Genomic DNA, 27988 nt, shown 5'->3' with positions numbered 1-27988 from the left:
GCCTCGGGTACGACTGCCGGGAAATAATATTATAATAATAATGATATATATACGACCTCGGCGGCCAATCGTAAATAATGATAATAACAACTGGGAAAATGATTATCGTTTATCTCCAAAGGCACGACCGACCTTTATAGCGTTACGCATACCGTCCGTCCGACCATACAGCTAAATATTGTAATATTTCCTGCAACGTGGTGGTGTACGATCGCTTTTTGAACGGTAGGCAGGGTGTAAAAGGGGTAGTAAAGGTGATTTGTGAATGGCAGACCTCGGGGGTAGCGTATTGGCCATTACAATCGGAAATCGTATTCAAAACGTTTTGCGTCGGTCCGGTGACAAACCGCCTTGACCGCCACCGCAAATCTTTATTTATAACCTCCCCATCCCCCCCCTGGGGAACCGTAACAGTAATTATTATTATTATTTTACAAAATCTGTCGACCGGGATCAGGGCAATGCGCAGGGCAGGCTATATGGCCGACCATTAAAAACAACGCCACCCGCTAATGCTGACAGCAAAGTGTCGACTGTACACGTTTAAAAATGCATAACAATTGTATACAGTGTGTCCCGGAATGATACTGGTTCGGCAAAAACATACTTTAAATGGTTTTAATAAATTTGTTTTTTTCTACTAAGAATAAACTTTAACCGGTGCTTATAAAAAGAAACAGCCGTTTTCAATTGTAAATATATTCAATTTTAACGAATAACTAATAATGTTTTTAACAATAATATTGTAAACACCGCATAAGTCGCTATGAAACATACTGTATAATGTATAATATGTACCATCCACGTGCGATGGTGCTAGTTTTGAAACTTTATACTTATGGGTTTTTAATGCCGCTAAAAGGCAATAATGAAATAATTATTGTGTGAAAATACCAAAGCCATTTTCTGTATCGTTAAATATTTTACGTTGGTCATTTTAGTATAAGCATATTATATTAATATCTAATTGTACAGTTAGCTACTTGTAAGTAATAACAAAATTTGATTTTGGCGTAGAATTATAAATGGCGGTTGCTTCACGATTCGATATTTATTATAGCTAATATAGTTACTAATTTTCTGCAGAATACTTAAAGAGTACAGGGAAAAAAGTCACTATTTTTAATCTGACAAAAACATGTTAAAAAATAAAGAACAGTTTCGTTTCGTATCAAAACATATTATTTTATAACAACAAAATGGCCATTTTTAAAAAGCGAGCCTACTTTTTTTCATTCATTCATTATAACGAGCGTCCATAAGTACCTCCGAGTTATAATTTCCAGTTGTAAGCAACATGTATTTTTCTACCATAATTGATGCGCCACAAAAACACGTCTTATTTGTTCTGTGTAAAGTTTAAAATATAATAACAACAGAAACGCGTTTTTTTTGCAGTTGTAAGTTAATTATGTTCGAGTAATATAGTGCGAATTCTCGGAATTTTGATTCACAACTATGCGACGGTAAACAAACTGAACTTGTCAGCTCCATGCTAAATGTAAGTGGAATCTATAAAATTATGTTTGTATAAAGTGGAGTCGCACAAGACGAATGTTAACGTCGCCGCGTTGAAATATTCAATAAACAAAATTGGTGTGTACTCGGTTTCCTTTTCGAATCGATTTTGGGAAAATATGCAATTTGAAACAAAAGAGTAAAACCTCTTTAATTCAATCGGCATGGCGGTCGCCTCTTTTGTTGTCAAAACCGAACAAAAGATTGCCAGTGGTCTTTTGAAAGTTCGATTTACAATGAACAATCGTTAGGAGAGAGAACCAATTAACGCGTGTGACTATTTTTTTTTTTCGTAATGGTCATTAAGTTGGAAAATGTCGGAACTAATCGGAAAAAGAGTAATAGCGTTGAGTACTGAATTCCTCCATGGATCAATAGACACTAGAGACACTAGAGTTGAGTCAATAGATTTTGGAAAAACCAATATCCTTTAACTGTTGTAGATTCTTATATAAAATAACGAACGTTGTGTTAAACGCTTTTGTCGGTCGCTTAACAAATTTTAAAATCAAGCCTGGTTTTTAGACATCTTCCCCAATGAAAGTGACAAAATAACTTTGAAGAAAACATTGGTAAAAATTCATAGTTGGCGTAAAAAACATTTAATATCGACAAAAACCGTTATAAAGACAAAATGGCATTACACTTGAATTACATTTTAAGTGATTTATAGTATTTTTTTAATAAAAAAAAATGTTATTATTAATAGTAGATATTTATTCAATCTAAATAAAACTACGCTCAGTAATGTAAGACTTCACATTATTTGACATGTTTTATGGAAAGTGTACATATATATGTTGGGTAAAAAGTTACGGAAAGTCTAAACATTATACATAATATACTAAGAATACAATAAAAAAAACACATCTTTGAAAAATGAATATATTTTATCTGAGCTTCACGTCAGAGTTAAGAAGATAAACAATACAATTCGATTAAGATATATTATGATTGCATGGTAAGACAAAATTGATTGGTAAATATTTGAATTTACACAGCAGGCGTTGCCTTTTAATCCCGTCAGGCCGAATCGTCTTCATTCATTAGTCGGACAAGCAGAAAATGGCAAACGATTGAGTTTACTCAACTATAATAATTTTACATTTTCAATTGGTTACCTATAGTACAGTCGATGCTATACATAGTGACTATTGTTATATTTAGTATTAGGAATTTATGTAGAAAACGACAATATGTACTATACCTACTATTATTCCCATCCAGCCCGTCGGAATAGTTGTTTATATTCAGATTATTTGTCAACTATTCGAACCATCCGTCATTTTCACAACCTGATTTTCACTTAATTTTTCACAACCGTACCGTCTGCCGCTTGGAACGGGTGAACATTTTTTTCGCACCCTGTCACGGATTGTTTGTGAAATTATTTGACGACGGCAAACGTTTTATTATAAACGTCCTCGCTTAACTGCTAGACACACATAAAAGGACGACGGCAATAGAAAGGAAAAATTGGGTTCGTGCTTGTTACGGTGTCAGACAGTCGTTCCGGGTAAATTATCCGACTTCGGGTACTAAAGGAAAGCACACGAACACACGTTGACATAAGCCGCCATGCCTACCTTGCACAAAAATGATAAAGAAAGAAACGAACAAACGAATAGGCATTGCCATTGCGGCAAATTATTATTTGTACTACTATTTAAAACTAATATCCAAACGATTATTGTACGCGGTGAATTCCTTTTGGGCAGACATAAATTGTCGTCCCTAAGTGAGAATTAATGTTGGACTTGCGGTCGTTCAGAACGAAATGGCGGACACATAAAAAAAGTTAATAGCCATATATAGCGTGGACGTTTCGCAGTTGTAATTCGTTTTATGTGGTCGCTGATTGCTTGCTGTCCCGGTTTCTGGACACATTTTGCGCTTCAAAAAAAACTAACGACAAAACACTATCCTTCTCCACCGAGTCTTATATAGAATCCCGTTAAAAATAATAAAAAAATATAACAATAATAATAATTGCACCCCCTTCGACCGTTTATTGTGGTTTTATTTCTATTCCCAGTTGACAATACGTTTGGGTGTACATATATAGCTATACATACAGCGTGTAGCATATAAATAGGTGCTCAAAAATATGTAAATGTTAATAAACGTCGACGGGTGAAATTCTATCAAGAATATTATCTAATTGCCCAAGAAACTACTTGGAAAAGTATATGGATACTAGTGTGTACACACCTTGGCAAGGCGTTTCGCGCGCAGTAAAATGCCGGCGTTATAACTTTCGTATTAACCTTAAGTACAACGTGGCCGCCGCACAAACTTTACCAATTTTCCAACTTGCCGCTGATCGTACAATTTTATTGGTCGTTTCCATTATGTTAGATCCGAGTTCCGTCTTAAACTCACTGATACTTTTAGCAGTGGCAATAATACTTTTTATTTATTTTTCAAATTACCACGATACAAACTACAATACACCGTGCCGACTGTGGGGATGTATGGTTGTTTAAAGTACGCTAAAACGATACCGGAACCGCAAAAAATTACCCCGATGACTTTCCAAAGTAAATAGAGAGCTTGTGAAAACATTCGGCACCCTCGGCTCGTGATACATAATAAACAATGACATAAAGACAACGGTCCCCTACGTCGAACGGGCAAACATATTTTCAATAAGTATTCGAACAGCGATTTTAAATCACTATTTCGTGGATTGAGAAGAACATTATTCAATATTGAAAATTCCACCGTGTTTAAGACATACTTTTATGCGACAATCGACATCTATAAGACCACCAACTGTAAGCGCGTTACGATATTTTTTGCCTTGGGCTTTATATCGAGAAATATACGGCGATTTTACATGTAAATTATAAATAACACAATAAAAACCCGAACAAAAAAGTATTGATATAGAGACAAAATCGACGGGGTACGATCGCTTTCATATATTACTTACTACGGACCGAAACTTCCACGAGTTCCAACCGGATAGTGGCCGCAGTAATTTGCATAGCAATAGGTACAACCCCATGCAACAACATTGTTCTGTACTTGACGGGCAAAAGCCCCTTTGGCCTAACTTTTGCATCCCTCTAACGTTATTTTATTATTCAGAGAGTTTCGGAAAGTGTGTGATTTGCGCTCGTCCTTCGTCAATAATAATAATACTCTACTGCCTCCACTGACGGCCCTAACCGTTTCGCGTTCGACTTGTGTGTGTGCGTTTAACCCCTCGAGGGCGTCCGGGTATTGTTCTCCGAGTCCAAATTAAAATGCTAATTGCTTTCGACGGCCAGTGCCAATATGGCCGCCTCGTACGTCTTTCTTCTTCTCTAGTACAGACTTAATTCGATCACCGACTGTGTTCCTAGAGAAGCGCGGTCGCGGAGTTAAGAATTTAATAAACCGCAAGAACCCCAAAATTGAATTATCGACATCCGCCGTGAACTTGGACGTCGGATTTCGGTAATGGATTTCGCGTAGAGCGCTAAAAGTTATTTTAGAAATTAAACCGAGGCCTAGTACTTATAATCATTATTGTAATATACACGAGCAACCCACAGCAGACACGTACGCGTAACCTCCAAAAGGATCTAACCAGGAGCTTTGTTTTTCGTTACACGGTTTGCTTGTCCATGCATGGGCTTTTTTATTATTATTATTATTTTTTTTTTGTTTCACACATTTACGTTTGCAGCAAACTCCTTTGTACCGCGTCTAGCCAGAGATATTTATTACTCTTTGTCTCTGCGCGTGGATTTCCAACGTACACATACACGGAAACGAAAAATAATTCCGTCTTTTCCTTGGTTTTCTATTGTTATTGTAAACATATTGCTCCCACTCTTGTCGACCGTGTTATACCGTGGAAAAAATAACCGCAGGAGGAAAGGACCAAGAACAAAGCTTCGGGTCGTGCACGGCCTACACTCGTTTTGCCCGAACTATTTACTTCACACCACAGCGCATATAAAAGCCGTATTGTTATTGTTGTTACTTGGAGATTAAAATACAATTATTATTGTTAAAACTAGTCTATATTTACCTCAGATTTGCCTCTTGACGTACAGCCTATGACGTTCGACGGTTCCAGATTAATCGAATCCTGAAACAAAAACAAACACAATTGTTAGCGTATACTGTACTTGACGACATATTATTATTATTACTATTTTGTGTACAATAAAAATAACGTCGCGATATTAGTTTTAATTTGTAAGTATATCAATAGTTTTACCCTTATTCCCTAAAATGCGTTTTTAAGGAAAAATGTGTAAGGCAACACTTCATACACTACATGTCAATTTGTATACATTATTCATCGCCTTTAACATTGGGAATAATCCTTTCCATATCTATTAATTCCTCGCTTGTTTTTTTAGTTATGTGTTGTAGATAATCTTTTTGCGTTTCTACTTAAATGTGATATTTTCTGCCCCTCGTTAGCCAAGAATATACAAACCAAACCATAACTTTAGTAGGGGTTTGTTCTGGAGTTGTATACATATATTTGTTTTTTTACACACCGCATCGGGTTTTATCTTAGATTATTAAAAAGCTCTTTTCTCAGACGCCTTACCGTATGCACTCCTTCCTCCTCTACCACCGTCCACGACCGATCCATGTCATGTATGTATTTACCTCGTCTTTGGCAAATGTGTCGCAATATATTATTGCTTTTGTCGTAGTTTGTTGTATTTTTTTCACCGCCAATCTCACATATTTTTCTTCCGTCGTTCATTCTTTTTTCTTTCAATCATTCTCTCTCTCTCTCTCTTTCTATCCCTTACCCATCACGAGTGGTGCACTCGAACCGAACGAATAGAAATTTGAATATTTGAATAGATTTACTCTATTACGCTCGCGTCGTCGAGTCATGTTTTTCTCGTTTGACGACCAACATTATTCGTTTTTTCGAACGCGGGGCCTAACAAATGTTATTTGAAATCTTATCCGTGTGAGCTTTATCGAAGGAAAATTTCTCATCGCAAAACGGCCGTCGCTCCACAAACGACATCCGTGATCCCGGTACGCGTTTTTCTGTACACACCATCATCGTGTGTATCATATAATATGTACACTATTGTATACTACACAAGGCGCACAACAGTTGCTAAATCGCACATATATTTTTCATTCGACGAGGAATACATTTTTAATAGAAAATAAAGATATACATGTTATATATGGTCCTGACGGCATGTGCGTTCGGACAAGAAAACCCGAGTAATACAAACGGTCGGTGTTGTGATGATTAATCACTTTTGCAAAACCGATTCGCGCGTAAGACGCCCGTCTTATGAACTAGCCATTGCAAAAAAAAAACAAAATTAGGTCGAGTAGATAGTTTACTCGTGGGTTAAATGCACGCTTGACCCGCCACCGTACGTTAACACGCAGCTGTGAAACACACACGAGCCTAAAGGTGGCCAATAACCCGCGTGATAATTGAAAATGGTCAAAATCCCGCAAAGCCCCCTTCCCTTTACTAATCCTCGCCTCTTATCCGGGGTCCTAGTACTCTGCCTGTCCTATATTACTCCAGAAACGGGCCCGCAAAATCCCGCAGGTCCCGTCACGTTTTTCTCGGGGGGTCTCGGGGGCCCCCGTACGCGACTTATGTTTTTCCAGTCAGACGGATCTTCTGATTAAATTTATTCGGTGTACCGTTGGCGGCGGCAGGCAGTAATCAAATCGGTTGAATAAATATTTGGGTCGAAAAGGGTATAGGTATATGCTCATAAAATTACACTAGGCTGGGATGCATGCACACACACAGTGCTGTCGACAAGACAGAGGCAAACAAAAACCTATAATAATAATAATATCATAATACTATATAATATAATATTATATATATATACATATATTACGATGAAAAAAAATAAGCGGCCTAGTGTTTGTCCATTGGCATGGCAACCAAAGATAAGCACGAGGATTATGTTTACTTAGATATAGTATTAGCTTTCGGGGGGTGGCGAAGGGAAGAGGGGGGAGGGGGTAAAACGTCAGGGAACGCATGATAGATTTGGCCGGGCATCTCTCTGGAGAAGTTACCGCAGTGGCGTTTACGAATACCGGGCACGTCGAATTGTTTGGAATTACATTTTTACACATCCGGCCAAAATGATGAATTTGCCCGAATCGACCCGAGGAGTAGAAATCCACTCGGACTGCGAAATATGATAAAAATCTACCCCCCCCCCTCCCCCCTATGCTGCTCGTTGTCACTCAAAATGGAAACGTCCAGCCTAATTTACTTACATTCGCTAAGCAAAACACCGCCATGAGTGCTGGCTCAAGTTCGAGTTGCTGTCGAGTTTCTTATAGTATGTGCTTTGACGAACGCGTCTCTTACAGGGTTGATGGATACAAGTTAAAATCAATGCGTTGTTCTGGTAATTTTCAAGCAAGAACTATACAATATTCATGTTATTGGCGGCGAGAATAACATCAAAAGCGTTTGTTTTATTATGGTGCATTTGTTTGCGTTTTAGATGTTTAAATAATGGAATTAAATAAAAAACTGACAAGAAACAGTAGGTAGCGTGGAAAATCAATAGCAATATCTTTTGCCCTCCGCCGCCGACGGCTGCCACGTATGTGGTAACAAAAATATAAATAAATAACCGGTGGCCGTGTGGATAAGCGCAATGGGCATCAACCGAACGTTATTAAATATTTTTATTGTTATTATTCACACCGTTTCGGCGAGCACACGTTTTGTATTAGTCACAGTTGGTAAACCGACTTTCAATATTTCTTCCCCTTTTTGCCACGATCATTGATGTGTGTCTACCGGGGCGTGACTACACAACATGAGTCGTTTTGTAGTCGTCATTGCCGTCGCCCGTGTACTTACACCGAACGCTTGGATACTTGATTCGTTTTTTAAGGGAGACAAGTGAATAATATATTTTTCGATTCACGGGAAGGGAAATTGAAAAAAAAAACACTGTTAGGCCGTGTTATGTCAAATCGACCACGGTTTTTGTAGTCATACATGTATGTAGCATATTTTCTTGTAAAAAACCTAAGAATATGATGTTTAAAATGACAACTGATTAATCGCGGGCCTTAGTTTCCCAAAAACTATAATAAGACAAAAAATTAGTGCGAAAATGTGTACCTTTAATTGGTACACAGAAAATATCAATTTGGTAGTTAAATAATATTATGAACAATAATATTTTCCAACTAATTAGCTTTGCAATTGCGGGATTATATTATACAACAAAAAATTACCAAATATTGTTTCGACCACGGTTCTAAACGACAGAAAAAAACCATGAAAGTCAAAATTTGACGTACACGTAATTATAGTTTAGTGTGTGTACAAAACAGGATTGAAACTTGCAGTGTATATTTTTGACAGTGCGAGTCAGAGAAAAGTTTATCCGGAGCTTACTAATTTAAGTCTGGAGTTTGACATTTTTGGACGTTTTAATAGAGACTGCAATACAATACAACGAATCTCAGTTAGAAAAAAATGACATAAACATCTCATTAATAGTTTGTAGAAAAGAATCTTATTGTCATATGATTTATGGCTTAGAATAATTATTTTATTTATAATTACTACTACCTAATTAAAAATGTTTTCGTTTAGTCAAACATATAATTATTTGTAAAATATTTGCAAAATCCAAAAACACTATGAGTGCTAATACACTAGGTCGTATTAATTAAAAGTTTGTATGTTTAAGCTAATAGAAATTAATTATTGATGTTTTGATTGTACATGGAATTATGAGAAAACCCGACTATACCCCTGTAAATCCTTGGAAATTCTAACCCCTTTCGGTCTAGGGTTATAAGGAAGCACTGACCAGCAAAGTCGTTCTGTGAGGTCGACCCGTACACGAATAAACGATAATAATTATTAGAAAATCAACAGCATTTATTTTAGACATAAAAGTATAATTTTAAACAGCTTGGTAAACGTACTTATTGTTTTATAACAGAATTTATAAATAGGGAGATATATACTGACGAATCTTTAATAATTTAATTGCTAATAGTTATTAATACCGGTTGATAGGACGTTTAATTATACATTTTCATAATTATCCAACAGTCACATTATTAAATCCCACAAAGCTATACAACAAACAAATCAAATGTCTTCTTTTTATAATTCGGTTAACTTGACAAGCCGTTGACTGTCTTGTTATTGTTACCAGAGTTGGGCATTTTTTATTCGAATAATCCCATTTCATTCGACCAAATCTAAGATGATTTCTCGGAATAATTTTCTTATTCTACCAAATCCAAAATGATTTATGCGAATACATTATTCGAATAAAAATATTATTTAAATAACTATTTAGATAAAAAATGATCTAAATAATGTCCAACTCTGATTATTACACGTGGCTCACAATCGTTTTGTGTGTTCTGTGTAAAGAAAAAAATGTACAAGACTTTAAAAAACCGATCGAATGGTGCTTATGACGTTCGTGAGAGCATGCAGACGTTTTTTAGAAAAATAATTATTAATAATAATATGTATATGAACACGTCATACAATATAATATAGCTCGGCGTAGACGGCCGAGAATGCGTTTGAGTTCTTCTATTTAAAACCCGTCAAAATGAACGCGCCGGAGGAATTCAAATAAACATATTATGCAAATCGGCGTCGACATGAATTAATAATAAAAATGTTTTATATATATCAGGAAACCCTTGTAATTTGTCTTTTATACTGCTTTCGGTGTTCTTGTAGGAATAGTCAATAGTTGAGAACCGTGGACATGTACATGTAATATTATAATGTACTACTATTTACCGGCGTACAGCCGTAGTCGTTTACTTTTTTAATATTGTATTACAACGATTATAATAATAACAGTATAATTGCGCCGATTTGCACAGGGTAACGCGTCCACGGGGAGGGTGAAGCGTTTGGGTTTAATAATTAAATTTCCGACCAGGTACACCGTATGATGGTCGGTCGGAACACGGGACTCTCCGGCTGTCCGTATACGAACAATGTGTTCACCGGTTGTCCAATAGTAATAATTATAAATGCAACGGACCCGGGTTTACCGTAACGCCTAGGCCCTTCCGAAAGGGGATGAAATAATTAACGGTTAACCGGATTTGGCCGGTTTGCACACCGATCAACGTCGACGAATGCAAAACAAAATAAAAGTAACATATTATTATAGTCTACATTGAAACATACAGTTTTATACATCATGCTGTATATTCTAAATATATATATGTATCCAAGTTCTAAAAACGTCACACTCGAGCCGTTATTTTAGCCTATCGGAAATATCATAAATCTCATTTGTGTAGGCGCTGTTTTTTTTTTTTTTTTACCATTGCAATACACCGTCAGCTACTTTAAATAACGACACAGTCTCTCGGATAGCCGCATACAAGAAGCGTGTATGTATAAGGAAAATATAAATAAATCGAACGATTGTGTAGCGCTGGTTGTGTTGTTCGTCGTAAATATCCTAAGTCGACCCGATGCACTGCACAGTATATAATAATAATAATAATACAGTAGTTGTTGTGCGCGTTTGTCGGAAATAATAGTACAATAACATTATGGATAGTAGTAACGTTTGAATGCGAACCAGAAATTCTGCCCTGCCAAGGGTGTCCGGAACCTTTGTTTTTATAAGTTCTATTTACACAGGAATCGCACGGTGTAGATTATTGTCAAAACTGCACGATTAAGTCCAGAAATACAGCGACAGACGATCCTATGTGGACGATGCAAGCTATAAAGACTTTGGACGAGGCGATTGGCAAAATATGTCGCTCAGTTGACGACTTCGAACGTGTTAATTGTTATTAACCGGCCGTATATCAAAAAGGGGGTCGCGACCGCCGGTTTTCTAATCTGCGACCCGGGGGGGGTAGAGGGAAAAAATAGCAATATAAATAAAAGCCACAGTCTTATTTCCTCTCTTTTCGCCCTACGACTTACCCGCGCGTACCGCGTTTGAGTTGTTATTTATTTTTTTTTCTCTTATATTTATGGCCCGTTCCGCCGACTCTTTATTACATACATTAATTTTGGAGCAGCGAGAATACCCGACCTATTATACTACCTACTAGTATACTCCTCGGTGGCTACTATAAAAATGTACGTTGAAAAATGAAAATCGCTGTGGTGGTGGCGGCGGCGGCGGCGACGACGGGCGAAAACCTCGGTGTCGTTCTCATTACACGGTTTTTGAATTATGCACCACAAAGTTTACCTAATCCCTTGCGAGTGTAAAACATCACGGCACTCGTCGGCATACCGGAGGGGTGGGGGGGGGGGTGGTGCGGCGTTTTTGCCAAGACGTTGTGCTCGGGATCGAATTTGTTTGCTGTCTGCTAAACAAAAACAAACGATAACGGCCGTAAGGACTTCGCCAAACGCATACAAACGGCCGTGTAATTATTTAGAATATCATAAACACCGTTTTGCCGGTGGTCCGCCGCGCGGTAGGTGCATCATCATTTCCCGGGTTAAAACTTTCCCCCCTCCCACTTTATACAACTCACGCTGCCTATACGAATGTTGTAATGTCGCCGGTGAAAAAATCCGGTCGGTCACGTTTTCGCCGTGTGTCAAATTTATATTAATAAAAATATAGCGCCAAACCGCAAACAAAGTGTTATTTTGTTTCGGAAACTTTTTAAGCAAATCCACCTTGGAAAAAAGTTTTGCCTATTGAACTAGCTATATTGGTTAACACGCCCTCCCGGAAGTTTGCAAATAAGAAGAACCCAGCCTTTATATTATTATAATTTTTATCATTTTCAAACTTACTATTACATATTATTATATTTTTTGTCGTTGTAGAGATTTAAAAAATATATTGTTACTGATGTACGCGTTTCTGTCTGCGTTGGACTCGACGAAAAGTTTTCCACCTTTATTCCGGCGCTCGCCAGGTGTGAAAAAGGGAGGGGACAACCCGAAGGGGGGGGGCGGACACAGTTAAAAGGACATAGGTCTAAAGGTCGTTCACACCATACGGCGCGCGCTGCACAAATTTCTCACGGGAAACTTTAAGTTACTTTTACTTAATTCATTTTTTTTTTTTGGAAAAACTTTCGGTCGCGAGATAATTGTTTACAACTACACCGCGTGTCGTCCAGTAACACTAAGAGGTGTGTACACATTTACACGTGATCGACCCAACGAAATCCTACCCGTGTACCTTATTTGAAGGTCGAAGGGTAAACTCGATCAATGGCAACAACTAGAATGGGTCGTTGTGAAAAACTATGTTTTGGAATGAACCAAACTTTTGAGTTAATGGTTTTTGTTCGACGGTCGATATTTTATAAGAAAAACCATCAAAGTGATACCCAATCGTGTCCCACTAAGATTTGATGTGTTGCTTCAGTTTCATTTAACGAAATGTCTGTGTACGAGTGTTTATAATAGTGAACGGGTCTTCATTTGAGTTAAGATCACATCACTGATATACAGGATTCGTTGTGGGTGAAATGACTGTGTAGGCGACGACGACGGAGACAACAGCAGCTGTTAACAGTTATGCGTGCTAGCCGACTAACCATAGGACAGGTCCGTGATTTACACAAACGATATCATAGCTATAAACGATGTCGAGTAGCAATCGCAAGGCTATTTTGGACTTGGCAACTAGAAACTACGTTAGTAGCGGAGGATTGGTGTGAATTATAAAACGCAGGGTTTCAAAGCATGTGGAAACGGGATGTAGTAATACGGAAGAGAAAAAAAACCTAAAAGTGATTTCAATTCAAACGGGCCTATCGAGGCTACGCTGAGTTTAATCATATCGGCTTTCCGTTACACACACAAACACACGCGTTCGTGGAAAGAAATCCAAGTGGTTGCCCGGAAAGGGGTTGATTTACCGTCGTTTTCGGGGGGAGCATGTATTTCTTTTTTTTTTTTTATCGAATTCCCCTTAGAGCACACCCGCCGCCACCAGGTGGGTCCAATTTGAAAGCCGGCCAAAAGCGGACGATGCCAACCCAGGATTCCCTTGTCGTCCGATACATTAATTGTATACCTCGCCGGAGGAATTAGATTCGATGATTAAACACATTCGCGCCAAGCTATAAGAGACCGACCGGCACGAGACTTCACCGGCCCCAGACGACAAAGAAGGGGCTACAGAGCACAGAGGGCGGCCAAGCAGCAGAAACAATCGGATTACCCGTGAAACTTTTTTAAACTCTCCTGTACATGTACGTATAATAATTATTATACACGTGTAAATATATGCAACGCGAAACGAACAAATTTATTATTCAAGTTGCACGCCTCGGAGAAGGGTTCGTTAACGAGTTGCGATTCATAATAATTTTAAGTTAATAAGCCGACCATCCGATGAACCGTGTAAAACTACAGCGGTAATTTCGGCGAAACTACCACCATCCCCCACCCTTTCATAGTGAGAACTGGAAAATTATTGACCTCATTAGAATTCTGCAGGAGAAATATTAGTGCCGGCGCACAAAGCAAAAAAATTCCTACAGCGTTCATCTTTTTTTTTATTTTTAAATTAATATCATTAGTTTTTCATATATAAAAAAAAAAAGAGGAGGGACCCAAACTGTTCATCCAGTTGCAAACTGGTGCAAAATATATAGGTACGAGCCCATAATAATATAATTGTCGCGTTGATTCGACTGTATTAGTTTGTTAGCCGTTTAATGGATTTTCATGCGGTCGTTTTGATATTTTCTTTTCGAATTATTACTTACAATCGGTACGTTTTGACTGAATGTTGGGCTGTTAAAAAGGTATCAACAATATTTTAGTACACTCCTGACCCGTATCTAACCCTCATTTGTCTTGTACCGCGTGCACGTAAATTCCCAAAAAGTTCCGGTAACTCCGCTCCATTGCCGTGGTTAACCGTTCACACACACCTTTTTTTCGGTCGCCTATGTAATTAATACATTCTGTGATACCGACTTCATTAGCCGTTAGCTCGTTTACTGTGTCAGCCTATACATATAGGTAAGTAATTACCCGCGAATACGCGAATAAATCACCATGATCGGCCATCGGCCGGTCGCATTATGTTTTTGTTTTATAATATGTTATCATTCAAATCAAACGAGCGGACGACAAATAATTTATATTTAAATTAAACAAACACCGTCCACGCCGAAACCAATAATTATATATCATTAAAGCTTAAGGCTAGCCTTATGAATACACAAAGCTAAGGGGAACACGTTTTATTACAGCCGGGAAACGAGATAGGATCGGACGGCGTGTGAACCGTCAGGTATTTTCAAGTAAAAATTTAAATAATGACTTAATTTGGTCGGCCACATTTGGCCGAATGTACATACATAATGTTATACGAACCGCCTCTTGTCCGTCGGTCGTTACGCCGGGGTTGATTTCGACGGGGGCGGGATACGACTCTATATTATGTTGGGACTGAGAAATGTCGAATGAATATAATATTATTTTATTTTTTATTCGAAAACTAACAAGGGGTAGATGGTTGTGATTAAATTCCCACCTTCCTCCCCTTGCCGAAAAAAAAGCCCCGGCTAAGTATTATCAGTATTTTATAATATAATAGTATTACTTTAGTTGGGCCGCCGGTTAATAAATAAGTGTTTGCTAATGAACGAAAACGAGATTTGCGCTTCTGGAATACGGCCAAAACGGTTATTATCGTAAAAAGGACTAATAAAACCGAGTGAGTTTGTATTGTATATAACACCGTTACACGAGTTACCGGAGGCGGCAGTAGGGAGGCTATAGATACCGTTTATATTTTTAATCTCGAAACAGCGCCGCAGTACAACTTTTGGCAGTAAATTGAAATCAACATAATCGAGATTCGCAAATAATGTTTATGAGGGTTTATTTTTTTAGTTTTAATTTTTTTTTAGTTCACAACCCGAGTTGTTTATAACCAAAATCCGAGTACCTACGGTAAAAAAAAAAAGGAAAAAGTTAACTTTTATCACGAGAACAAGTGTTTTAAAACCGCTAATTTATGTACTCATTACATTTTACCGCTGCTTACAACCACTTCAATTACACGGTGCGGCACTGTACAAGCGTAACGGTACGTCTAGGGAAATATACTACCAAAGTGGTTAGGAAAAACTGTATTATTTCTGTCCCTGTTTCTAAACAACAAAAAAGGCATGTTGGGTGAACAGTTGTACACCGTGTGCACCCTTAGAGTAGACATACGCACCGGTAAAAATTATTCCGTTTAACGTCCATACAAAAGAAATGTATGCAGTTGTTGCGGATATCCTTCCGCTGTGGGACACGCCAATGAATTATTCTGATACGGCACAAAAGTACAACCTCAATAACATGTAAATCGCGTCGTCCACAGTGTCTTTTAGGTCGAGAGTAAAGCGATGCGGGGCGACGGATGGGAAACCACGGTACAAAGGCCGTGGTTGACAATGTTTTATTCAAAAGATGACGTTGACAAAAATCGTGCCTACAAAATAACGGCAGTGTCGCCGACGCGGTACGGCTTAATTTCGGTATAATATATGTATTTATTAGTTTTCTTTTTTGACCACACCCCGGAAAATACAACGTGAATACATTAGGTCGGAATTAAAGGGGGTGCAAGAAAAATGTGTGTTTGGACAACGACAAAAAACGGTATAGTTTAACAACACTGTACGTAGCCCATTTATATTATACTAGGTGAATTAGGAAGATTAGGAATATTGGTGCGACGTCCCAATTTACATACTATACACAGCTTGTCAGTTTGAAAAAATCGTTCTACAATTGTAAGTTTTGTTTATTATATGCTTATGCAGCGGTCGCAATATCCATTTAGAGTCTGTGATCGGTTTGATAGTATAGTAAAAATAAATGTATAGTTATTTTTCGACGAACAGTTAACAGTGTTAGTCTGGTTAAACAACATCCGGTGTTTTTATTAATTTACTTTGTATACAACATTATAACAGCTGTACCGTGGGTTTAGTTGGTCGGAAGTTTTTTTTCTTACAGTCTGTATTGGGTGGCACGTAGAATTTTGGATACAAATTTAATTATGTATAAATATTGTCCGATAGAAAACTCCGGTAATGACGTTGGCGAGAATTCACAAAAATTAACGCGCCTCGACGATTTTTCGAAATTATTGATGTAGCACAACAACAACGAGGTAAGCCTAACGTAGTGTAATCAACGAACGTTCTTCGTTTTGCCTTACTGGCTGTTTGACGTGCAAATAAACCACCATCACCGCCCCGTCGTCGTCGTCATCAACAGTAAAAAGGAGTGGAAGAAACAACACACACAAACACACACACACACTGACACTTTGAACAAACCTTTTAAAAGGTAACGCGAAAAAAAAAATATCCTGAGGGTTATGTTTGGCAATCCGGGACGTTGTTTTCGCGCGTGACTACCTTGATTTCCCAAGCGATGCGCGGCTGTTTGAGTATACCGTACACTTGTACAAATTTATATATATTTAACTTGGTGTGCACAGTCACCGAGGTAAGCAAAGCAAGAGAGCTACTGATCCGACCGTGAACGGATAATGAACTGGAATGTAATAAAATGGCGACAATAATGTGTACATTGTGCGTACACACACAACAGTGTTCTTCAGCCACCGTAACAATACTGAAATCACTTTTATCTCACATTATTTATAAGTTTGTTTAACTAACCTTTAGAGAGCCATGCATCGTTGCCGCGATGGCGTCATAATAATAATTGTCACCTTTAAATTTTATTTATCGCTTCAAAAAAATAGCATTTATTTCGGTTTAATAATATGAGCTGATTTCAAGTTTATTTGTACGTCATTAATACAATCTAATTTCTAAGTATGTAATTTTCGAAGGGCTATTGCAGTTTTCAAAGTCTTAGGTTTGTTTTTTGTTAAAAATAAAACTTAAAAATATTAATAAATATTTTGTTCGAAACTTTGATGAAATTATAAATAGTATTCCTAAGTTATTTTAGCTCGATAGAACAGATGAATATATTATAATATAGTTAGTAGTAACAGCTAAATTATATTATAGTTTGAAAAAAAAATGTAATTAATTTTGTTCTATAGATATTCGCAAAACCCATTAGTAAGTTTTCCTTTAAAATTGTCTGTGTCAAATTATTATTGGACGATAACCTATCTATCTATTTAGTTATATAATATTGTTAAATCAATTATCTTCCCTAGTGAGTGCAAGCCTCCAAACTATATTGACAAAGCCATTACAAATTGTATACGCTCAACGTCGGTGAACAATTTAAGAGTAAAATTCTGGTAGTAGTACGGACAAAAAATGATAAATATCAATGGTGTAAAAGAGTTTGGCGAGCTATTGTCGTAGGTAGATAATAATATTGCATAATACATAAGTATATAAAAAATGTGATAAAACGAGAACTATTCGTATAATGTGTTTATAAGAAGAAATAATGATCGGACAGGAGAAAAAAGATAAAAATATTATTAGCAAGTGGAAATTTTGCCGATAATATATCGTTATTTTACACACCCTCACACATAAATGGATATTCAAAATCCGTTTTCCCTAGCAAGCTGCACTTTTTCGTATACGATATTCGTGCTAACTGGACGAAACGTCGGCTTAAGCATCGACCCCTCGAATAAAAAAAAAATAAATATAATATACATTATATACACAGCGTACACCTAAAATTTGTGGGGGGGAGATTGCGGGATGTACATCGGTTTAATAAGCTATTCGTTTAATTTACGGCCGCTCTACATATATATATATATATATATATAATATTAGGTGGATTTTTTTCATAGTAAGGATTGGAGAGAGGGGAGGCGGTATGCAATGTGTGCCCGTGCAAAGGCAGTAAAATATTCGGAGTCGCTGCCGAGTAGGGTAGGTACACGGTTCTTCCTAAGCAGAAAAAGGGGCTATACGACAATAATAATTACAATAAAAGCTTCGGGACGTTTATTTATCGTGCGGATTTCATGCCAATAAAATTGTATTTACTCTATTGAATATCGGCGGGGGAAGGCGAGCAAATATTAGTTGACCTCCCTCCCCCCTTGGGCTCGCCATCGTAGTCGGTGTATTAGTGTCGTTACCATTTGCCGGACGCTGCGGTTATTACTGTTGCCGTTTATTGGGTTGTCGGTTAATGATTTTTGCGGTTGTTTAATGTTATTCCGTTTAGGGGGGGTTGCAGCTTTAAACGAAAATCCAAGTGATTCATTCAATTAGACGTTGCACATTACACTATACAGAACACACGTGGCTCTTTCGTCGTTTCTTTATAGCATCGACCATTAGCACATAGATAGACTTAGAATATGAGTATATTGATTAACCAATGGAAAACGGAATAAGAAATTGTAGGTGCGCAATAATTGTACAGTGGACAATGAATAAGTGGATAGAAGCGGCATATCCGGTTGTATGTAAGGATAAAAAAATATCACGACAGCACGCGAATGATAAATCTATTATACATCAACGGTAAATAAAATTAGATTAGAGGAATAAAGATTTGAGGTAACCGTGGTGATAGCAGTGTAACGAAATAGTTGAGGTCTGACTGATGGAGCGGATCATTTGTAGCGAAAACGTGCAGTACACGCTGGATAATTATAAGTTAGACTTGAAAGTTTTAAATATTAAATTCTATAAGGTAATCACGGTGTACGACGATAAAATATTATGTTTTTCCAAAAATATTTCTACGTCACTGTGATTATTTGGAAATGTAAACAATTTTGTATAAAACAGGAATGAAGTATATTTTAAGTATTTAATGGTGTACAAAATTAGAAACGGAAAGTATAAACCGTACGCCGAGTAGCAGTGGAGAATACGTCGTTAATGTGTGCAATTAATTTTAACGGCAGCATACCGTTTGGTGCGATAAACGGGCGTTACAATAACGATAGTAGTAGTAATTAGATATAAAAAACACGCCTAAAAACGTAAACGCCAATCTGTTTTTTAATACAATTAAATATTTTAACTGTTGAACTTTGCGAGACCAGTAAATCACTTGCGAGCAACAAAGTCCGAAGAGAGCTTAATTATAACGTCACAACGGCGCCACAGTAAGTAATGCGAGCAACGGATGTAATATGGTTAACAACGACGTCACAGACAAAAAAAAAATGGGAAAACGGGGCAAAGTAAACTCATAAATATGTAAAAAGTAAGTTGTACTTCCCAGCGAGTAAACCGATTATGATGTTCTGACAAATTAACAAAGTTTTTCCGTGGATTATTAAATTAACATATTTATAACAAGTGTACACGTCTACTCTAATACGATTTAATAAGTGGACCGTGGCCCAGACGATTCGGCCAAAAACCCATGGCCCCACAGCAAATGTGGTAGGAATACAGCCACTAGTTAGGACTCTGCCAGTAAGTCACGTGCGGACAAGGGAAGAAACATCTGTCTATATATGTACACGATACACGTCCAGGAATAATATATACGTGCTCGGCGAGCGTTTAAAAGGAAAAAAAATATCGTTTTCGGGGTAGAAGAAATAATTAATCGCGTTATCTCGGGCGCGAAACCGAATCACCAGGGCCCCAAATCGAAAGCGTGGCGGGCTCGCGATCTGAGGTTATTTCTGAGCTAATGGAGCACGTATATAGTTGCTGTCGGTCACCGTTGATAAATTATTATTACCGCCGTAACGGTATGAAGCGAACCAAAGATATTTTCTTCCTTTGCCCGTATGGCGCGCTCGCAATAATAGGGGGCGGAATCAATCATATCATTATTGTATAATAATGTACGTGTGCGTTTATTCGCAACCCAGATGCAGTGTGTGTGTGTGTGAGTATAGATATACATATGTAGACTTTGTATCGGAGCGACGCCGGCGGGAATTCCAATAAACGAGCGCCGAAGATCGTACCCGAGCGGCCAATTTTTACTGAGTGCCCCCCCCTCCACGATCATGGTCATAATATTTGCAATAATAGCGAGAGGGACGGGCGGAGGCATAGCGCTGGTAAAAGAGCAATAAACGTTCTTCATAAGGTCCCGACTAATTTAATATGAAGTCCGCAGTACTGCGGAAGGTCTGCCGGGCAATGTGCGTCGTATTAATAACGAGAAGGGGGGGTTCTCTTAAAGATTTCGATAACATCGGTCGAATAAATCGGCCCGTTTAATAGCTGGCTAAGGCTAGACGAGAAAGGAAGTCTTTCCCTTATCAGTATGCGAATCTCTTTTTCTGCCGGCGCCGTCCGGCCAACGTTTCCCGCCCCGTGCAGACCAATAAAACCAACCGACATCCATATCGAATCGATGTATACACTTTACGATTTGAGCTTTATACGTCACCATCGCTACTTTTGCGCTGGTAGTGATCTACATTTCTGAGAGCCAAGAGCCGCCTACTATAGCGAAAAACATCATTTATAATAATTATTTATAACAAGTCTGACTCGTTTGGCCCATTAAACTAAACGCCCGCTACTATGATTGTTCGTCATATCTGAGGGGAAGATGGTGAGAGAGGCTCGACAAACGTTTTCTAAAATAGCCCAAAAGTACATAATATCGTGTTCTCTACCCTATAAGATACGAGAAAAAATAACAATTGTTACCGAAGTTAACCAGTGACAAAACATATAATTATATGGTTGTTTTTTTTTTTTAATCTATTTTATCGAGTAAATGATCTTAATAAAATATTTGTTTTTCTTATATAAGTCATTTTTAAGTCACATATCATATACCACATTAACTCAAATTATAGGTATAATAGTTTAATGCATAATGAAATGTTAACTATAATATTACCCATATTATGATTTTTGGGATTTTTTACTCATCAACAACATTTCAAACTAAAGTACCTGTATGAATGTTACCGTGATAGATATACAAGATAAATATAACCACAGACCGTAATAAATAACGAAGGAAATCTGTTACTTTTATTTTTATTTCCGTTTGAAAATTTACATCCGGCGAAACTAATTTGCAACAAGTCTGTTTCCTTTTTGATACTTTTTCCAGTTTTTTTTTTTAACTTACATATATATTTTCATTTTCTCAGCCGCAGCTCATTTCCTGACATTGCGGTTCATTTGGCTTTTGACTGTTACAAAGAGAAATATAGTCGGAACGCAAAACCACACTCCGTCTCTCTTTTTATGAGTAAAAAGGATAGTAATAACAATACAACGAAACCGTACATATACAATCAAGAATTTAATAAGTTAATAGTAGAACCTACACAAAAAAAAATGTTGACGTACAACGCGATTTCACATAAGCATTGCCGAATTCAAAAGCTTTTTTGAAAAAAATTTGCCAATGCAAATAGTTTCTTTTTTTTTTTAATCTAGAAAAAATCTGAGAGTTAGTCAATGGTGATTTAATTTTGAAGAGAAAACATTCCCTCTTTTTTGTTTCATATCCTTTTTTCTCTTTAATTTTTCAACGGTGCAATATCACAGCCTGCGCACGACTAAAGGCCGATTCGTTGCATTGCGGCAGTGCAAGCACAAGTGTATCATTAAGAGGAATTGTCCCGGGGATCACTAATGAACTCTTTATGGACACCCTCGAGTTTAAAATGCACACGTACCAGAGATAAGGTGTAGCACTGCGGGGCGATTTTCGCTTGACGGAAACAGTAGACTACTCTATTGCATTGTAGCTTTGAAAATTGGTTAAATTTATTTACTCACGTTCCACGCGGCGTGTAGTGTTTTTCACACTTGTTAAGTTTCTGAGTTATAATATAAAAACAAATAAAAAATGTACAACCATTGTTGTAATAAAAGAACATCAAAAACTAACCGTGTAATTTTGAATTATTGTTAATGACACGGGTTTATTGCAGCTACAACAGAGTCGTGCAAGTTTTCTAAATAAAGTTTGGTGAAGCGATTTTAAATTATAAATTTTTGAGGTAGAAAAATGTAACTAAAAATATTACACTGTTCTGCAAGAACGTACATAAACGATAAATTTATATTTTATATTTGTTGGTAAAAATATCTTTAAACCGTTTCAAGTAATCGTAGTTTGGTGGTGAAATTTTGCCTATAAACTATGTAGTTCCAATCGATAAGTAATATAATTTATGAATTCAAATACAATATATATATATGATTGACAAGATGTTATATAGTAAGTCTTACACACACCCCAGAGTTTACGCACAGCAAGTCGTTTATCTCGAGTATGTACTTATATAGTTAAGACGACGGTTGTTGAACTAACTAATATAGAGCGATTGTGTGCGGTGAAAACCGACCGGATAAGCAGACCGAGCGGTGTATAACAGTAGCTCGTCATACTTGGAGTAAAACGTGTGTAACTTTAGCAAAAACTTAAGTTTTGCCGTTAAACGCATGCAAATGGATGTCTATGTGTGTATGTGTGTGTTCGTGACACGAACAGAGTTTTGCCCGTGGCAATTCTGACGCCTTCTGATGCCACGGGTAGGTATAGTACTCGCTATTAAAATTCGTGTACTTGGTCTAACTTCGTTATGGAAATCGGCCAATCGCAATTTTCGTCGTTCACGCGGCGCGCCGGCAGCGAAATTCACCAAATATTCAATTTACAGCGAGCGGAATACAGAAAGCCGGCGGCGGCGACCGAACATAATAATATGTACTCCTCGAACAATATATAATATATATATTTTTATTTTATTATGTAAATGTGTCGGTTTATTCCGTTTTTGGATTTGGAGTAATTTTAGAAAAATGGCAATAACAGTATACAGTATACACGATCCATAATACAGCGTCCTTGTCGGCGAAAGCAATTGTTTTGCTATTATGATTTAACACCACGTTAGGTTATTGAATAATATTATTTTCCTGCCCGCGTTATCGCGTTAATTATTTAAAAAATTCGAATGTGACACACTGACGGTAACACCATCGCGTCGCTTCATTACAAAAACGACATACACCCCGACATGGCAAACAAATAAACGCCATATATGAATAACATAACAATAAAAGCTTTTGCAAAAACGACCAGCCGTTGTTTGTACAAAGGCCATGCCTATAGCGGAGTGCATTTAACGTTGAATATTATAATAATACACCACGTCACCACCACCACCACCGCCGTATAGAACGCGATGAAAATACAAAAACCCCATATAAAAAAAAAACACAAAAATACAATACAATTCTAATGGAGTACGTGCAACAAGTGCATAAACGTTTTCAAGTGAATTATTCTTTAGTTGAGAACTATTTTTGTATTTTACCAATTTTTTCCCCAGAACGGACAGGGTGTATTTTGATAAGACTCAAAACGAACAATAATCAAATATTATAATTTCGCGGCAAACATTACCGTTTCAATTTAATACAAGGGCAAATATTCCAACAAAATTTAATAAATCAATATCGACTAGAATACCTATTATAATACCCACTAGTTATTCGATGAGTACTTATATACTATTATGCGCTTAACAAAATAATATTTTGTTTTAACGTTAACAAATGTGTACTTAATAATGTAACGTGTACACAGCATATTAAAATGTATTGGAAACGTCGCTTTTTAACGGTATAGTTCAATTCAGCCTCATTTTTGTTTCTGTTATTTTTATAATATTTCAAATATTAAAACTACGCCATTTAGGATAAAAAGAAAATATCATCGACGAGGCCAACAATGATCTATAATGGAAATGAATGTTGGACATTGAATAATTGAGCTAAAAATTAAACTAAAATAAGAACCTTAAGATGGATATGTGAAGTAACTAGATAGGTAATTAAATAGGATAAGAATAGAGTTTATAAGAGGTATTTGACACTGAGGTTGTCTGCCAAAGTTAAAATTAGAGTAGATATAGCAAAAGTGACGGATAGAGAAACGTGGAGACTGGAGAGAAGGGAATAGGAGGCATCTTTTTTCAGTAGTACAGGATAAAGCGAATAATGAGAAAAATATTATAATATATTAAAAAAAAATAACAGTGTATAGTTTATCTCTACATACAAAATACTTGAAATTAATTCTTTATAGATTGGGAAACGGTTGGTAGTGATTCGTGAATCGTTTTCTCGCAACTGTTTCTTTTTTTAAAATTATAAATTCAGAAAAAAATGAAAATTAACAACCGGTCACCAAGTAGAACATCGGTCTTATATGACATTGTTACCCTTGTTATTGTTATACTCGACGACAGTGCAAAACCGTTTCACACGGTTTTCTTTTTCTGTTGCTGCCAGAAATCCTTGCTACGTGTATTAAGCAACGGTAGATTTTAACACCGGACTTACTCGAGTGCACACATATTGTGTATTATGTCGGCTGAAACTATGGAAAGTTTTAGAGGTAACCAACAGGCAACAATATTATATACGACCGTGAAAGGGGTCGCGGCTACAACGGGGTAAACCCCGTTACGGAGACTTTGGCGGACCTAACTTTTTATGGTGCCACGCGAGCTGACCCACCCCGAACATATTATAAAGGAGAGGAGGGCACATAGTTTGGCGGCAGTGGGGCCGTTACGTATATCACCGGGGATACCTCTCCTGACACCCGTTAGACGGGAGAAGGTTTAAATGTTTAAGAACGCGCGTATTGGCCGTTTTATGGATTTTCGGTAACACGCCGCCAACCTTACACATACACTCAAACCGTTATGCGAACCGATGACCGTGTAATATAATAATTCTTCAAAGGGTTGGCCGCATAAAATATAAAATATATAGGTATCCCTTTACCCATCAGAGTATCAGCGCAACCGTATTACTATAATAATAATTATTATTTTAATTACGATTTATAGCGCTACTATTACAGGTACAGGTGTATCATAATAATATAACACTTGGGGGATATTAATTTGTAACAGCAAAAGGGTATATCTATAGAATATGACAACGCTTCGGTTTTGTGCACTCGGTGACACTGCGCGTGTGAATTTAATTGAATAAAAGTTCAACGGGGGAAAAAAATGACCCGAAAAAAAATGAGTTTTTACTTTTATCATTCTTTTTTTTATTTTTAATATAATACACGAAACGCATACATATACGCGTATTCTATTATATTAATAACGATAAATGGCACAGCGTTTGAAATTTATTACCTCCGCCAAACCCTCCTGTGGAACGGGAACGTAAATTCAAAAATTTTCATTCTCTCCCGCTTTGCATCCGTTCCGCACTACTATAGTGATTTATGCTTAGCAATTACATGCGGTCAAAGGCGGCTCACCGGGCCAGAGAATGCAATTAGGTTGCACCGTTGATGTATGGCCAAAGCGAGAATTTTGAAGATTTTAATTTGCTGCAATTGCTGCTGCTTTGCCGGTGTGTAAATGAGAGCGCGGCCGTTAATTTTCGATGTTCTTTCAGCTCCAAATTAGTAACCGAGCGCCGCTCTGCCCTTATATTCGGATTCCATTGCCACCCTCTCAGTCGTCGGATCCCCTTTTTACTCGACTGGAGTTTGTTTTTTTTTTCCCCCGAAAAGTTATTAGCCTTAATAACTCTTTGAAAAACCCTTCAGGTAAATAAATAATTTCCTAAAACAATTCTCAGTAGAAATTAAGGAGAATTGTTGAAACAAAAGCGGATATTTAGATTCTCGTTTATAATTTTTAATTTAAAAACTAATTATTTTGTATGTTGGTTCGTGGCGTATAATAAATATAATTTTCGGAAACGCTTAACGATCAAATATTTTACCTGGATCATTGTATCACATGCCAAATAATGATTGTGCTTAATTTTTATAAATACTGGAGAATTATAAAATATGTTTCTCAAAAGTTGTTTAAAATAAAAAAATGGCATTATATTTTATTAGTTTATTATAAAACTTAACTTTGTATGTATAGACTATAGACAAACATAAATTCAATAATAAAAACTAAGCATTAAAAATGCATAGTTAACTGGATAAATACTTAAGTTATCGCTTTTTGCCGAATATTGAAAACTATCGTCGTGTACTTACTTTGCAACTGGAGTGGCTGATGTTGCTTAGATTCAATCTGTATACGTGATCCCTGAAACAAAACCAACAGACCTTATTAATTGATGAATGAACGCTTTTGGGCGGAACGTACACCGTCAAAAGTGATTAGCGCTGTAATAGACAAGGGACTGTCACTACTTAGGCAAAACTTTTTGGCCTTGCAGGCGAAGGGTCTGTCACCAAGTTCATTGCACCGTCTTCGGAGTAAGTTAATTGGACGGGACGATAGAATAGCTTCAAAATGTATGCGAAACTCACAGAAGTGAATACAATGGGTCGCATGTAGGCTGTATCGAGCAAGCAGTAATCGGAATCCTAGTTCAACTCATGCAATATATTAAGTGAATCATATTGGAATGCTGTAGTATGTATAATATGATGTATGTATAAGTGGTTGAAAGTATTCGAGAACTCGAATAATCAAACTTTCGAGTGGCGTATCTTCAGTTGCATAATTGTATAACACATAAATGAATAGAATTGCATAATTAAAAATAATAATTGATCAATACGATATTAATTTATAGACAGAAAAACGTGTAAGGGTAGTTTTTGTAAAAATAAAGCAAAAATGTGTTTTATAATGTGACAGCACAAGCTATCAGAGGGGTGACTTGAGCCGATCATCAAATGCGATTTTCAGTTTTTGTACATAATTATATTACATTAAATAAAATTATTATTTTATAATCAGCAAAGTTCCCAGATACTTTTTTTCAATTTTATTATCTACTATAAATAATTTGCTAAAAGAGAGATTTTAAGCGTCTGCGTAGATATTTTATATAGCCCAGGCATGTTTCCAAAACTGTAACTTACATTATTAAAAACACAGTTAAAAGCTAACCTCGCTAGAACTAGAAATACGAGATCAGCTGTAAATAATAAAGCGAATAAAACAATATTGATTAGAAATTGTTTTTTGCGTTTTACTTTAGTATTTCACCGTTTAATGGCGGCAAATGTATTTCGAACAAAAATCATGTCAGAAACTGCGACCACACATTGTGAGGTCCACTAGATAAATAAAGGGTGAAAGCAATCTAGTATAGTGTGTATTATGACTCTCAACAGTGCTTCAGCCGTTATCACACCGTGTACGCTATTACGCTAGAAAACGCGTTATTTTTTTTTTTTACTAAGTGTTTTGAATTCAAACACCCAGACACAAACACAATGGCGTTGTAGAGAAGAAAAAAAAACGTCGACTTAGACTCACACATACACTTCCACTTGATCGAGTCGTGTGACCTATCTAGACACGCTTAACACGTTTTATGCAATTCCGAAAAAGAATAATACCGCATTTTCAACCGAGTTATTTACCGTGTGTTTTAAACGGATTTTTTTTCTTTGCAGACTTTTTTCCCGACTGATGGAGCTGTAACGTCGCCGTATGCTTTTGCCGGAGATCGATAACGACCCCCAAAACGCCATTACTAACATACGGTCCTCCGTGGTTTGTACAATTATTATTATTTAATTACGCGTTTTCCAAACACACTTGGTCGTTTGGTCTTACACAACGGGAACAGTTTTGGCGCGTGT

At 37.0% G+C, this 27988-nt stretch overlaps 1 protein-coding gene across 3 annotated transcripts in view; it reads right to left on the bottom strand.

The window, feature by feature from the left end:
- LOC126846871 (semaphorin-2A) overlaps positions 1-27988 on the bottom strand; it is a 247954-nt gene that overhangs the window by 9673 nt on the left and 210293 nt on the right. For all 3 annotated transcript variants that reach the window (XM_050586705.1, XM_050586706.1, XM_050586704.1), the window contains 2 exons: positions 26420-26471; positions 5543-5602 (listed from right to left, as the gene is read on the bottom strand). In XM_050586705.1, coding sequence (XP_050442662.1) covers positions 5543-5602; positions 26420-26471 — 112 coding nt within the window. The remainder of the gene's footprint in view (positions 1-5542; positions 5603-26419; positions 26472-27988) is intronic.

This window comes from Adelges cooleyi, unplaced genomic scaffold (genome assembly GCF_023614345.1).
Source record: "Adelges cooleyi isolate 19-005CV unplaced genomic scaffold, UGA_ACOO_1.1 ACOO_flye_CR_arks_rails_tigmint_CR_PRNA_9, whole genome shotgun sequence".
Taxonomy (NCBI): domain Eukaryota; kingdom Metazoa; phylum Arthropoda; class Insecta; order Hemiptera; family Adelgidae; genus Adelges; species Adelges cooleyi.
This window is presented reverse-complemented; position numbering and strand designations above follow the sequence as displayed.